Source organism: Arachis duranensis, chromosome 7 (genome assembly GCF_000817695.3).
Source record: "Arachis duranensis cultivar V14167 chromosome 7, aradu.V14167.gnm2.J7QH, whole genome shotgun sequence".
Lineage (NCBI taxonomy): Eukaryota > Viridiplantae > Streptophyta > Magnoliopsida > Fabales > Fabaceae > Arachis > Arachis duranensis.
Window position 1 is genome coordinate 21247983 of NC_029778.3, and position 13714 is coordinate 21261696.

General features: G+C 33.3%; 1 protein-coding gene and 2 pseudogenes across 1 annotated transcript; 1 reads left to right on the forward strand and 2 right to left on the reverse strand.

Annotated features, from left to right (window-relative positions):
• Nucleotides 1–6089: 6089 nt before the first annotated feature.
• Nucleotides 6090–6653, reverse strand: LOC110273707 (WRKY transcription factor 6-like; annotated as a pseudogene).
• A 1879-nt stretch (nt 6654–8532) lies between these two features.
• On the forward strand, nt 8533–9435 carry LOC107458240 (uncharacterized). The gene has a single exon (XM_016076435.3). The coding sequence runs from the start codon at nt 8597–8599 to the stop codon at nt 9308–9310; it is 714 nt and encodes a 237-aa protein (XP_015931921.1). The 5' UTR covers nt 8533–8596; the 3' UTR covers nt 9311–9435.
• Nucleotides 9436–12207: 2772 nt separating this feature from the next.
• Nucleotides 12208–12991, reverse strand: LOC107458234 (probable NAD(P)H dehydrogenase (quinone) FQR1-like 1; annotated as a pseudogene).
• Between the last annotated feature and the right edge of the window lie 723 nt (nt 12992–13714).

A 13714-nucleotide genomic window follows, 5' to 3' on the forward strand; every position in this document is an offset into this window, starting at 1 on the left:
GGGCCTAAGTGGGCCCAAGACCCAACATATATAAATATTAGTTATGAGCATTTCAGCTCATTTTTACCCTAAAAGAGTAGTGTGGGGCGCTGAATTGAGAAGAGAGAAGAGAAGAGAGAAAACCTAACTCTCTTTGATCTTCAAACCACCATAACTTGAGCTACAGGGCTCCGATTGACGAGCCGTTTGTGGTCACGCGTCGCTCTTCTTATCCTCTACAATTATATCTAAGTTTTGTGGTGAGTATTTCATTCATCTCTGCCTAGTTTTTGAAATTCCCCACTGTTACACGTTTTTGGGTAGTTAGTGTTGAAATCTTGTGATTTTGGGTGTTTAGAGATACTCCAACATGGATTCTAAGTGGGTTCTATCCCTACTTCCTATGGGCTGAGGTAAGAAGTGCTCAAACCCTTGTGATTTGTCATTTTTATGAGCCTTAGGTTGATGTATGTATGTGAAATTGGTTATGTTAGTGTATTTGGTGATTTTGATGCACAATTGGGAGGTTGGTGTTGCTTTTGGAGCTTTGGTGAGGCTTGGAGCTAAGGGTTGGTGGAGACTTTCATAGAAGAGGCTCAATTGGTTTGGCTACAAGAGGTACGGTTTAAGTTTCATTTAAGTACTGTGTGGTGTGATGAGAATTCCTAGGCTAGATGTCCCTAGGATTAAGTTTGGATTATATAAATGGTTGGTGCTAATATGTATAGTTGGTATGTAATGTGAATTAATGATTGGGTTGAAAATTGTGTGGCCTTATATGCTTGGTGTATTGAGAATTTGATGTATTGGGTAATGAGTATTGATTTGTGGTTTATGCATTTAAATTGTGAACTTGGACCGGAGGCCGTGAATCTTGGGCCGGAGGCCGGAAAGAGGTCAGGAAGGTAAGTTGATGTGTGCATTGTATGATGACACAGGTGATTGGATGAATTTCAGATAATGAATATATGAATGATTGGGTTGGTTATTGAATAATAAGGTTTGAGGAGTTGAAGTGTAGAATTTGGTAATTTTGGGTGAAGTTGTATAGATGAGGTATGTTTGGGTTTGGTTGAGGTATGTTATGTGGTCATATATGTGATCATGATTATTGATGCCTTGATGGTATGATGATGCATGAGAGATATGTATGTTGTGATATATGCTTGAGAAATGATTAAGGTTGATTTGTGGGTGAAACCATGTGATAGTGAGTATGATATTGATTATGTATAATGATGATTGATTGGAAATAGTATTGTTGGAAATTGGGATGAGGAAGGATGTATGACATGTTAATGTGTTTGTAATTTAGCCATTTGTTTGAAATGGGTAAAAATGGTTATATGGCGGTTTTGTGAATTGTGGTAATATGTTAGTGTATGAGTTGAGGAGGCTTAATGTTGATTTTGATATACTTTGATTGATTTCAAAGAAAAGGGATGAAATTGGCATGTTTTAGTTTATTTTGAAAAGAGATGGAAATGGCTTGTTTTGAAAATGGCACTTTACGGTTTTGAGTGAAAATATGGTTTTTAGGCATACTTTGACGGGACATAACTTGGACTGCGGATTTATGTTTTGTGCCAAACTTGTTTAAAAGTGAAATTGGATCCAGGATGTCTATGCCATTCGAAGAACGGGCAAAAAACGATTTAAAATGAGAAAGTTATGTCCGTCGGAAGATTGGGGGTTGAATCTGTGAATTCTGCAGCTTTTAACTTAGAAAATTTTTAGCAGAATGACCCTCCACGCGTAGACGCACTTGGCGCGTACGCGTCGTTCTTCAAGAAGGCACCATCCACGCGTACGCGTGGTGTGCGCGTGCGCGTCGATGCGCTGCACCCAATGCCCAGCCATTTTCCCGAGAGTTGTGCCAGTTTTGTGCCTGGGGCGCAAATGCACCCACGCATACGCAAGGCTGACGTGTACGTGTCGTGTGGCTGTGTTTCAATCCGCGCGTCCACGTGTATGACGCATACGCGTCGATGAGCTTTGTGGCCATCCTACGTGTGGCCCTATTTTCATGCCAAAATTGATTTTTTAGTTTTAAAAGCCAAATCTCATACTTCTAAGCCTCCGATCTCACCCCTTATGTATTAAATCTTTATGATATGCCTAGCAATGAGGAAGGAGCTAGGGGATGTGGTAACTTGCGAATGAAGCAAGGGGAAAAGTTGTGATCAATGATGATGAAAGATGATTATATGAGATATGGAGGATGACGGTGGAAGTACCGTGTATGCCATGAACCGAAGGGCTATATTTATTGATAAATGGATGGTTCTTAATTGAACCATGAGCCGGATGGCTGAGTTATTGCCGGGTTATGGCAAAGCCATTATTGATTATGGCTGAGTATAAATGCATATATGATTAATGAATGAATGTGTTAAATGGATAATAATGGAAAATATTGAAATGTGATGTGTGAACCCGGGAAGTAGGCAGCGGCGTTGTCCACTTGCTCCGGGTATGAGAATGTTTATGATAAATGAGTTTAATTATGGAGTTTTGAATGAACGTATTTGTGATACCTGGGTAGTAGTAAGGGGTGATGGTTCGTCCCGCTTACTCCAGGTTAATGTTTGAGATTTGATAATAATGAGGATTGCTTTTAAACTGAACGAATGTATATTCTGAGATCCTGTGAAGTAGCAAGGGTTGTGGTTCGTCCCACTTGCTCCAGGTCAGAGATTGTGACGCCTGGGTAGTAGCGACAGTAGTGGTGAATCCACTCGCTCCAGATTGAGCTTTTGAACACCCGCCTGGGTAGTAGCCGCAGTAGTGGTTATTCCACTGGCTCTGGGTTGAGCGGGTAGTAGCAAGGGGGTTGTAGCTCAAGCCTACTTGCTCCGCAAGGGGTGTTTCTGTCCAATGGTTAGCTACCAGGACATGTTAGGTTGGCTATATAACCGACAGATGATATCATCAGGCATATGGCAGGCATACATCATTTGCATATGTTTGAATTGTTTGGGTTTGCCTATTTGTTTTGGATTTCTACATCATATGCTATGTTAACTGATTATGTGCTACTTGTTCTACTTGTACCTTATTTGTGTATTACTTGCCTGTATTGCTTGTGCTTGTACAACTGAGAGGACCCTCATGCTGGTGTCGGTGGATGTTGAGGGCTGTTCTTGATGAGATAATTTGAGCTCCCTGGGTAGACGCAGTGATGTGGTTTCACTAGCTCCAGACGAGGGTATGATGTATTGATACAGAATTGCTGAGGTAGAATAACTAGTGATGGTTTTGTTTATGATTCCGAGTCTGATTCGTGGAAGAGTCAGCGAGTTGGGAAACATGTGAAACATGAAATTAGTTTTAGCACTCCTTTATGACAGTTGCCTATTCATGGATTAGCGAGAACCTAGGATGGATAATTGTTGAAGAAGTTTAGGATGCTTAGTGAGTTTTTATTACAGTGCATTGTATTTATTTGGCACTTTTACCGTACTGGGAACCCATGGACCCGGGGTTCTCATTCCGTATATATCTCTTGTTTTTCAGATACAGGTCCAGGTGCTCAGAAGTGAGCTGTGGTTCGTCTGAGAGACGGCGAAGATCTTTATTTTCTCTACTTTGTATTTTGCTTAGAATCTCTCCACCTTTGTTTTGAAAAGATTATATTATGTATTGAACTCTTTTGAACTTGCCTATAGAGGCTCTCATGTTTTCTTTGGGAGAGATTAGGATATACTGTTGTCAACTACTTTCATACTGTACCCTAGCCGGCCTAAACTTCGCGGGTCGCGACTAGTGGCTATTTACTTATGTTATATATATCTATTTGTTATCTATCTCTTAATCTCCTTTATGCCTTGTCCGGATATCGCTTTCAGCTTCACGTTTTATTTTTTTGTTGTCGAAACGTGAGTGATACGTCTTCGCGATTTTATTTCTACTCTTTTCAGACTTCTCGATTAATACTCCTTTCGAATTTACCTATATTTATATATTAAAAATCCACCTGAGAGTCGTACCACTGTAATATCATTGACTTATGACTCGAGCATAAGGATTTGAATATTAGGGTGTTACACAGATAAATCACAAGTTTTAGTTATCAGGTTGTACCTATTTTTCATGACAAATACAAGAGGATTTAAGGTAAAGTTCTTCATACTTACATGGATATTCGCTATAGTCTAAGGCTGAAGGAGGGATTATCACTTCATTGATTTTCTTGAAATCAAAGTCCTATACAACAACACACCCTAAATCAAAATCATAATTAATCATGATAATATGACATATCTAACAAATTCAAAGCAATACCTCTACAATAGTGTCTGAACTAAATTCCTTCCTCCACTTGAGCATGTTAGCACACATTAGCTTTGTTTTCTCAATATCAAATTTTCTTGCCCTGAGAAATCTATATGAAAAAAAAATATAGAGTAAGCAACATAGCTATTTCTAAATAAAATCAATTTATCAGGATTTCAAATATATATATTAGTATCAAAGTAAAAGAGTGTCGCGAAATCAAAATTTAAAAATTAGCAAAAATTCCTTGCACTATACCAAAAATTTCGTCGCGAAATCAATAAACAAAAATATCATTACTAATTGTATTGCCATCAAGTTACTGAATAGTCGCAAAAGTAAAAGCCAAATCCGAAATCAGAGAAATAATCAATCAAGCTAAATTAATGTGGAGATCACAAAACTCACAAAAAAGCCTCGACGGAAGAACGCAGAAGGAAGGCAAATATGAAGGAATGCACAATAAAACGCAAAAGGAGATCTCAAAAATTACCACGTCGCGACCTGAGGAGATGCGTCGACGGAAGAGACAACGGGAAAAGATATTGTCAAAGCACGTTGTCGCATTGGCGCTAGTGGCAAGTAGATGAATGGCTGTGGCTGTGGCGGTGACGGGGAGGCGGCGACGACAACGGTAATGCTGCAATTTAGGGTTTTCATTAGTAGGTCTTGCTTACTCTCTCCCTCACTGGAAACTAAGCCTATGTTTTATTTTGGTATGAGCTTTGAGTGTTTGGGTGGGCTTTAGAAGTGTGGGTGTTTTAATTTTGTGTAAATACTGAGATTTTTATTTAGGGGGATTTTGTAAATTGCTACAAACAGATGATGTTGTAGAGGTTTTTAAAAACTTTTATTATAAAACCTCCACCAAGTAATAAAAATTTTGTAGTGCTAAAATGTATCACATAACATTCTCTCATTAAAATTAAGATAAAATATTTTTTTAAAATTAATAAACTCTCTTCTTCTATCCTGTTATCTATCTATCTTTCTCCACTTTTTATTTTTTATATTAGGAAGAGAACAATGTTTTTTTGGACTATGGACTATTGAGGTACTAATTTCAAATGTGGCACCGTTTAATTTGGGAACAAAAATCGGACTCTCTATTTTTTGGAGTACAAAAATCGAACCCTCCGATTTCTACTTCTAAAAAAGATTAAAAATTTGAGATACAAAAATCAGACTTAATAATTTCTCTACTTTCCACAATTTAAAAAAACACTCTAATTACAATATATTCATCTCTCTCCCTTTCTTTATTTCTCTTTACCCTTTTCACTCTCATACAATTTATAATTTATATTTTATATTACTAATTTGACAAACTAAAATGTGTCATGAGAAATTTTTTATTATAATTAAAATAAAATTTTTCTCTCCAAAATTAACAAATTCTCTCTCTCTTTTTTCTTCTTTAAAAAATAAATTAATAGAGTAATATAATTTAAATAAATTCATAAAAATATATATAAGAAATACATTAAATTTATAATTAAAAAATTCTGTAATATTATTCACATAAAAAATATATTGTATATTATTATATGCATATTTTTTTAATTTTTATTTAGTTTGAAATTTTCAACGCTTATCGTTCTAATCTATATTTTCACTTCTCTCCCTTCAAATATTTATTACATATATATAATTTGGAGAGAATACTAATGTTGTGATTAATAATTGGAGAAACGCGTTGCTCCTCAACTCTTCTCCGCCTCCAACCCTAAATGTAACAACTCTCGACTACTCACAGCGTCTTCAGCAGTGACGGGATCTTCGTTATCATCATGCCGATTATGGCGGAGATGGTTGTCGTTGTTGTTATTACCATCTCAAGTACTGTTTGATTTATTATTATTGTTGTTGTTGTTGTTGTTGTTACCTCCGATGATGGAAGAGATGGCGGCTGCAATAACAGCAGTGAAGTTAGGATCGGTGGTGATGGCTGCAGTAACGGAATCAGCCAGGGATGGCAGCTGTTGCTGTAGTTGGTTAGATTTTCGATTGGGAAGAGGCAGCAACTTGTTGAGACAATTGAAGACCAAAGAATTTTGATTGATTATATAGGGCTTGAGTCTCAAAGTTTTGTGGGTGACCTTGAAAATTGGGTAATTAGAACAAAGGGACAACATTAAGAGGATGATGATGCCTAATTGGAAGAGTGAAAGTATTATTAGTATTATTTGATAATGATGTATTTTGGTGAGGTCCAATGTGACAGTTGAAAATGGTGCCCAAGCTGAGAGTGTTGCCATACTTCAAGAAGTAGAAGAAATAGAACCCGACGAAAATGCTCTTACTAGGAGGTTTGGTGGGTTCATAATTCCATCTACACTTGACATCGAACCTGATAGTAATATGGTGGCAGTTGTTGTGGTGGTTGATGCCACGGCCATGACTGCCAATGAAGAAGGGAGGGGAAGAGGGGAAGAGAAAGGATATTGGAAGAAAAGGAAAAAGAAGAAGGGACATTATGGTAAATGTGTATTTTTTTTACGGTAAACGTTATTGAAAACCTAATTACAAATTTTAATTTTTTATAGGGATCAAATTATAAACTTTTAAAGTGTGGGAATTAATTTGCAATTTCATTAAAAGTGTAGGGACTAATTGTATAATTTAACCTTAATTTTATACTAATATCTAATCATATTTTATAAAAAAAATTAATTTTAAATCACAAACATGAAAATTAATTATTTTTATTTGTGTAACAGAGTAGACTAAGGATCAGTTTAGGTAATCAACATAATTAAGTTTTTTTCGTTTCCACGATATCCCCCAATCCCCGATAGGTTAAGGACTAATCCGTCACGGATTTGAGCTCCATTTAAGGGTATGCCGCTAGCCAATGGGTTGCTGCATGCACAAGGTAGAATTCGAACCCCCGACACTTGCTTAAGCGGACGAGTGAGCTGACCACTCGACCAACCCAAGTTGGTTACATAATTAAGTTCTTTTGAAAACATAGCTTAAAACATAAGGACTACTTATATTAAAAGTAGGAGTAAACACCCAACCTGGTCCTTATCCATTTTCACGAAGGACAAAGCGATCCCTGTCTAAAAAAAGAGACACTTTGACCCTCAACCTTTTTATTTTGGGACAATATGATCCCTCTGTTAAAAAATTATTTAAATAATAATAAAAATTAGTTTTGTGGGAGTTTTATTTGTATTTTGTGGGGGGTTTTAAATCTCTACAAACTATTAATAAGTTTGTTTTTGAAAAATTCCTTCACAAATGGTGGTTAAGTGAAGAAAAACTATCAATAAAAATGATACCACAAAAAAAAGTAATTGTAGTACAAATACTTTTTAAAAGAAAAAAATAACATCGAATAAGAAATGAAAAAAAAGAACTTTAATATTGATAATATTGGTATTAGTGATGATGACGGTAGAGGAGATAATGATAATGATAAATCAATAAAAATAATAGAAGTAGGAGCCATAATAATGAGAATGAAGAAGGTAGTGGTAGTAGTGGTAGTAATTAGCTATATTATTGAAAATAATTTTGTGAAGGTTTAAAACCCCCCACAAAATATAAATAAAATCCCCCACAAAATCAATTTTTATTATTATTTAAATAATTTTTTAACAGATGGATTGTATTGTTCCAAAATAAAAAAGTTGATGGTCGAAGTGTCCCTTTTTTTTTTGGACAGAATCGCTTTGTCCTTCGTGAAAATGAACAATGACCAGATTGAATGTTTACTCTTAAAAGCAACTTATAAATAAATTATTTTATATTTGAAAAGTTATCATCATAGAAGTACTTGTTTTAAAATTGTTTAATAATAGGAGTGATAAAATAGTTTTTGAGAGAAAAATAAGTTAATTTTTTTTACTTCTTCAAAAGCTATTAAACAATTTTGTGAAAAATTAAAAATATTATTAAAAAATTATACCAAATATTATTTAGATAATGAATGTTAAAATTAATTATTAGTAAAAAATTAAACTCTTTCATATGAAAATAATAACTAAAAATTTTATTATTTAATTTTTTTATCTATAGGGACTTCGATCTTTTTAATCGACAAAAACTTTATTTCTTACGATCTTTTTATAAAAATAGTATAATTTTATACATCTTTTTTATCACGATCTATAATATCTGAATAAAATTAACATAAAATGGACAAAAACACTAATATATTTCTTTATTTTATATGATGTCGAGTGAGGTAAGAACAATTAAAATAATCCCACGATCGGTCCTTATTTTTTAAATACTGCCATTTGACTAGCTGCCATTTCAGACCTTCAGCACTACAACTTCACGAACCTTAAAGAAACAATTGAAAGGCCCTACACTTGAAAATTTAAGCGGCATGCCAACCCAGAATTCCTACCATCTAAACCAGAAAAGGCTATGGAGATTTGTGGGATTTATGTCAAGTGTCAATGGATTTCTCTGTTATGCTAAGAGTTCCTCTTTCAAACGTCTATTTGGAGAGTGGAACTTGTTGAAGATCATTCTTTACACCCTGTTAAGTTTCAGCATCAGCATCATCATGCTATTTCCCAAGAAATACAGGATTTCAAGGAGCTTCTTGCTTAAAGCTTACGTGGGTGTTCTGGTTTTGCTACTAACCTCTCTCTACTCATTTTTCTATGATAAATCTAACAATGGAAAACCAGACCTACTAGGCATTTTTTCGAGTGCTTCTTTTGCTTTGATGTCTTTGTCCCTGTCATGGCAAATTGATCTTGGCTTTGAAGCTGAGCTCCTCAGTTTCTTCCTTGGATGCCTAACTGTTCAACTCATGAAGATCAACTTGATGTTTTCCATCGTTGCAGCCATCTTTTGCTACTCTCTCATGATTCTTCGTTCCAAATCGGAATCTCAATCGCATGTTGGAACACTAAGAACGCAAGACCATGTAACAGTAGAAATCGGAGCTACAGATGGAGTAGTTGAAAGAGGAGATGATGACTACTTAAACTCCTTCCAATATCTCGAACAACAAAAGCAGGATGATGGATGCAATTGGAGAAAATATGAAGAGAAACTGATGCACGAGTATGAAGAATTAATAGGCTAAAAGTATTCATTCAAATATATTTATAATAAATTTTGTGTTTATTTTTTCTTTAGGGTCTTTTAAGATTAAGAGGTATATCCTTGTCATGCTATTTATTTATTCTTTATAAGGAATGAAAACTTTTAAGACGTTGCTTGCAAAAAGCTAATGACCCGGTTCCAAATTTTATTCTTCCTGAGCTTGTGTTTTGGTAGGATACAAATTCAATTTCTCAGGTTTTGTGCTCTTTCACTACTACTAGATGAGGATAATTATTTTCACACATATGCATTTGCTTTCACATATATGGTTTTGACTATGAATTGGCTTGTTTCTAGTCCAAAGTCCAAGTTGCCAAAATATGTTATAGATTTTACTAAGTTTCTTTCTTTTTCCTTCAAGAGCATAGGAAAGAAAAAAAGAAATTTTTCATTTTTTATTTTGTTATACAAAATTTTTATTTGTAATTGCTGATAAAGATCCTGGAAAACTACAATAATAGAAGCTTTTATCGTCCCTAATTTAGTTTTTGAGGATGAGAAAATATAGAAACTAAATTTTTAATTAGTTAATATTAGTTATTTTTTAATTTTAAAAATTCTTATTTTTAGAAGAGTTATAGTTTATGATTTATAATTAAAAATTTATGATTTAGAGTCTAATAAAATTTAAAATAAATAAAATAATTTTAAAAATGTTGGGCAGCTATATTTTAAGGAGTATTCAGTATACAAATATTGTTCAATTAAATTTATAATTAATTTTATAAGTGACTCAATTGATATGCTCCTCCTTTAACCTTTGGCGGAAAGAAAAATTTAATTCACGCTAGATTGATCCTTAAAGACAAAAGGACCAATTATGAGATTATTTTAATTGTTGTTATCTTAGTGGACATCTTATAAAATGAAGAAATATATTTAATAGGAAATATTAGTCATTTTTATTATAAAATTATCTTTTTTTAGAGGATTTAAAATTTAGAATATAAATTTAGAATTTAAAATAATTCATAGTAAAAAATAATTTTAAAATATTTATTGATATTAATTAAAAAATACTTCTCAAGTTAAACTTATATAAATTCATTGTTTAATTTGGGGCTCACTTGCATGTTAAAGAGGACATCTTACTAGTTTATTTTTATTTTTTTCAAAGGTTGAGGAAAATGAGTGCATGCATTTACAAGGTTTTAGTTTTTAGAATTATTTTAATAGAATATTTTTAAAATATTATTTTTGATATATATAAAAAATAAACTAATTAAAAATTAAAATTTATATTAGAATTGATAGTGAAATAAAAACGGTCACCTTTTACGTAGATAATATAATTTTAATAGAGAATTAATAAAATTTTATTATTTGTGTAATTAGAGTAAAGTATTGTTTTTGTCTCTAACATTTGGAGTAAGTCTTAAAGTTGTCCCGAACATTTAAATCGTCTCAAATGTTTGAAAATTGTCTCAATATTAGCTTGTCGACTTGTTAACAGAATTGATGGTAAAATAAAATTGAGATGATTTTAAAACGATAGTTAAAGACTTAAATAAGACGAAAATATTGAGGACAAAAAAGATACATTACTCTTAGAAGAATTACCAAATCAAGTAAAATGATAATAAATTTTAATCGAAGGAATTGCATTACGAATTCAAGATTTTTACTTATACTTGTAGAATGACTAGCATATAAATTTTTGAAAAAAGAAAAAAAATAGTATGTACATATACAATAAAGTATAAATTATATTTTCTTGTCTCTAATATATCGAACTTCTTTAATGTTTAATTCAATTAAAATTTATTTTTAATTTTTTAATAAATTTTATTGTTTTCAATAATTTTAATTTTTTTATGACAGAAAATTATTTAATTTATTTTTTAATTTTGCTTTTAATATGACTAAAAATAATTTATTTAGATGCAATTAAAAAAATAATTGAATAATTATTTACCATAAAAATAGATATATTGAAGGATAAAATTAAAATTTATTTTAAAATTAAAAATAAAATTTAATTAAATTAAATATTAAAAAATTTTGGTACATTAGAAACAAAAAGTATGATTTATACTTTGTTGTATATGTATCTGTCAGTGTCACGGTCCAAAATGAGGCATGACTAGAGTTAAGGGAAATTATCTTCTACACTACAAGAAACGTCGTTAAAATCGACGGCCAAATCGACGGCTTAGCCGTTGATAATAATGAAATTCGACGGCAAAATAGACGACGCAGTTGGTCGCTATAAAGCTTGTCGATTTTTCAAAATGCTAATAAAATCGACGGCTTGCTTGGCCGTCGATAATAATTTAATAAAATCGACATTTGTTCCGTCTGTAATATGGGTATGAGAATTTTACATCCTTACTAAAATCAACAACATTGCCGTCGATATTATTATTTAAAATCGACTCCTTCTCTGTCGATAATTGATTCAATAAAATCGTAAAATCAACAACACTCCTGTCTATAATATGTTTAATAAAATCGACGACGACGCTGTCGATATGAGATTGAATAAAATCGACACAGCTGCCATCGATTTAATTATTTAGATTTGTCTATTTCAAATTTTAAAAGCGACAACTTTGCCGTCGATTTTAATAGTTATATGTTTTATTTTTTTCTATTTGACAAATAGTAAACCGTTAATACAAATAAACTTTTAAATATAAAAATAAAATTTATACAGAATATTTGATAACAACACAAATAAATTTTTAAATATAAAAATAAAATTTATAAATAAAATTTATACTAAATATTAGATAATGAGTTTACAAACCTATCAAAATAATAAATAACCCTCTAACATAAGTACTCAAGACAAGATAAATAACTATTATTATTGTCTATTTGAATAATTATTATTAATATTGTGTATAAGTATTAAGCCAAGATTTTTTATGCAGCTTATTCCTTCTTGAGCTTCTTTGTGATGGATGCAAGGTACTTTCCTTAGTGGAATGCTTGGTCCAACTCGAGCTGAGATGGCTGCCTTGAGCCATCACCGGTATAAGTTCAGGCCCCGTATGAGCTTCCACCTTTCATGTTCTCCATCTCAAACATGCCGGCACCAAATGTGTATCCGATCGGAACGAATATCATTCCATGATGCACAAGCTAAGTGATAGCAGTAAGCCTGAACTGTATTGCAAAAATGTCTTAACATTTACCATTTCATGTGAATAAGAAAGTAAAGAGAGATAAGAGGGTGTTACGCTGTCGTCTCTTGTTCGCCGCCCTGGGAACCGGTGCTATAGAAGATTCCGGCAGGCTTGCCTGCAAGCTGTTGTGTCCTCCATAGACCTCCGATGGAATCTAGGAAAGCTTTAAATTGAGCAGGCATCATCCCGAATCTAGTAGGGAAGCCAAAGACAAAACCATCAGCCGTGGCCAGCTCGTCGGTGGTGATGATTGGTGCATCAGTCTTTGGTGGTGCACCCATCTTACCAAGCACTTCTTCTGGCAGTGTCTCAGGCACCTGTTAGAAACGGAACATGACACGCCATTTATCTATAGATGTTGTTTGCTACTTGCAAATTTGCAATTTTATGTTGTGACACAATGCACAGGGAACTTTGGAATATAAATATACATGCCTGCCATATTTTGACCTCAACGCCTTCTATTGAAGCAGCGCATTTCTTGATTTCTTGTGCTAGCTTCTCAACATGTCCATACATGGAGTAGTACTTGCCAAACCACACAACAACTAATATTCAATTCAAGCTTCCAGAATCATGTTCACCAATCCACTTTACTCATAGTGTGCTTATTAGTTGGAAACATAAACCTTTATGTTCTTAGTAGAATTAGTAGTAAACAATATGTCCGTTAATAACTGAAGCAGGATTTTTTTACAACATATACTAACCCTGCACTGCCAGCTCATTGATAAATCTTATTTGTAGGGTTTATCTTGTATTGATTTTAGGAGATTTTATCATCTTTTACCCACATTTATTCAATGAAATAGCATGGTTTTGTATATTCTCCTTTAATTGTGCTTAAGAGTGAAAACATGCTTTTTAGGACGTAAAATAGCTAAATCTAATTCTCCTTGATTTCATTAGATGTCTTGATATGTTTGTTAAGTGATTTAAGGTTTAGGAGGCAAAGATTGGATCAAGGGAATGAAGAAAGAAAGCATGAAAAGTTGGAGAACTCATGAAGAAATGAAAGAACCGGAAAGCTGTCAAGCCGACCTCTTCGCACTTAAACGACCATAACTTGAGCTACAAAGGTCCAAAATATTTGGTTCTAGTTGGGTTAGAAAGCTAACATCCGGGGCTTCGAAACGATATAACTTGCACGCGCCGTTGCTGCCACCTGGTTCACTTAAAGCAAAATGTGGCCAGCAATTTTAGAAGTCTTGTGGGCCCAATCCAACTCATTTCTGATGCTATTTAAGCCAAGG

Excerpts from the sequence above, each read along its gene's own strand:
- LOC107458240 (XM_016076435.3), top strand. The coding sequence starts at position 8,597 with ATGCCAACCCAGAATTCCTACCATCTAAACCAGAAAAGGCTATGGAGA.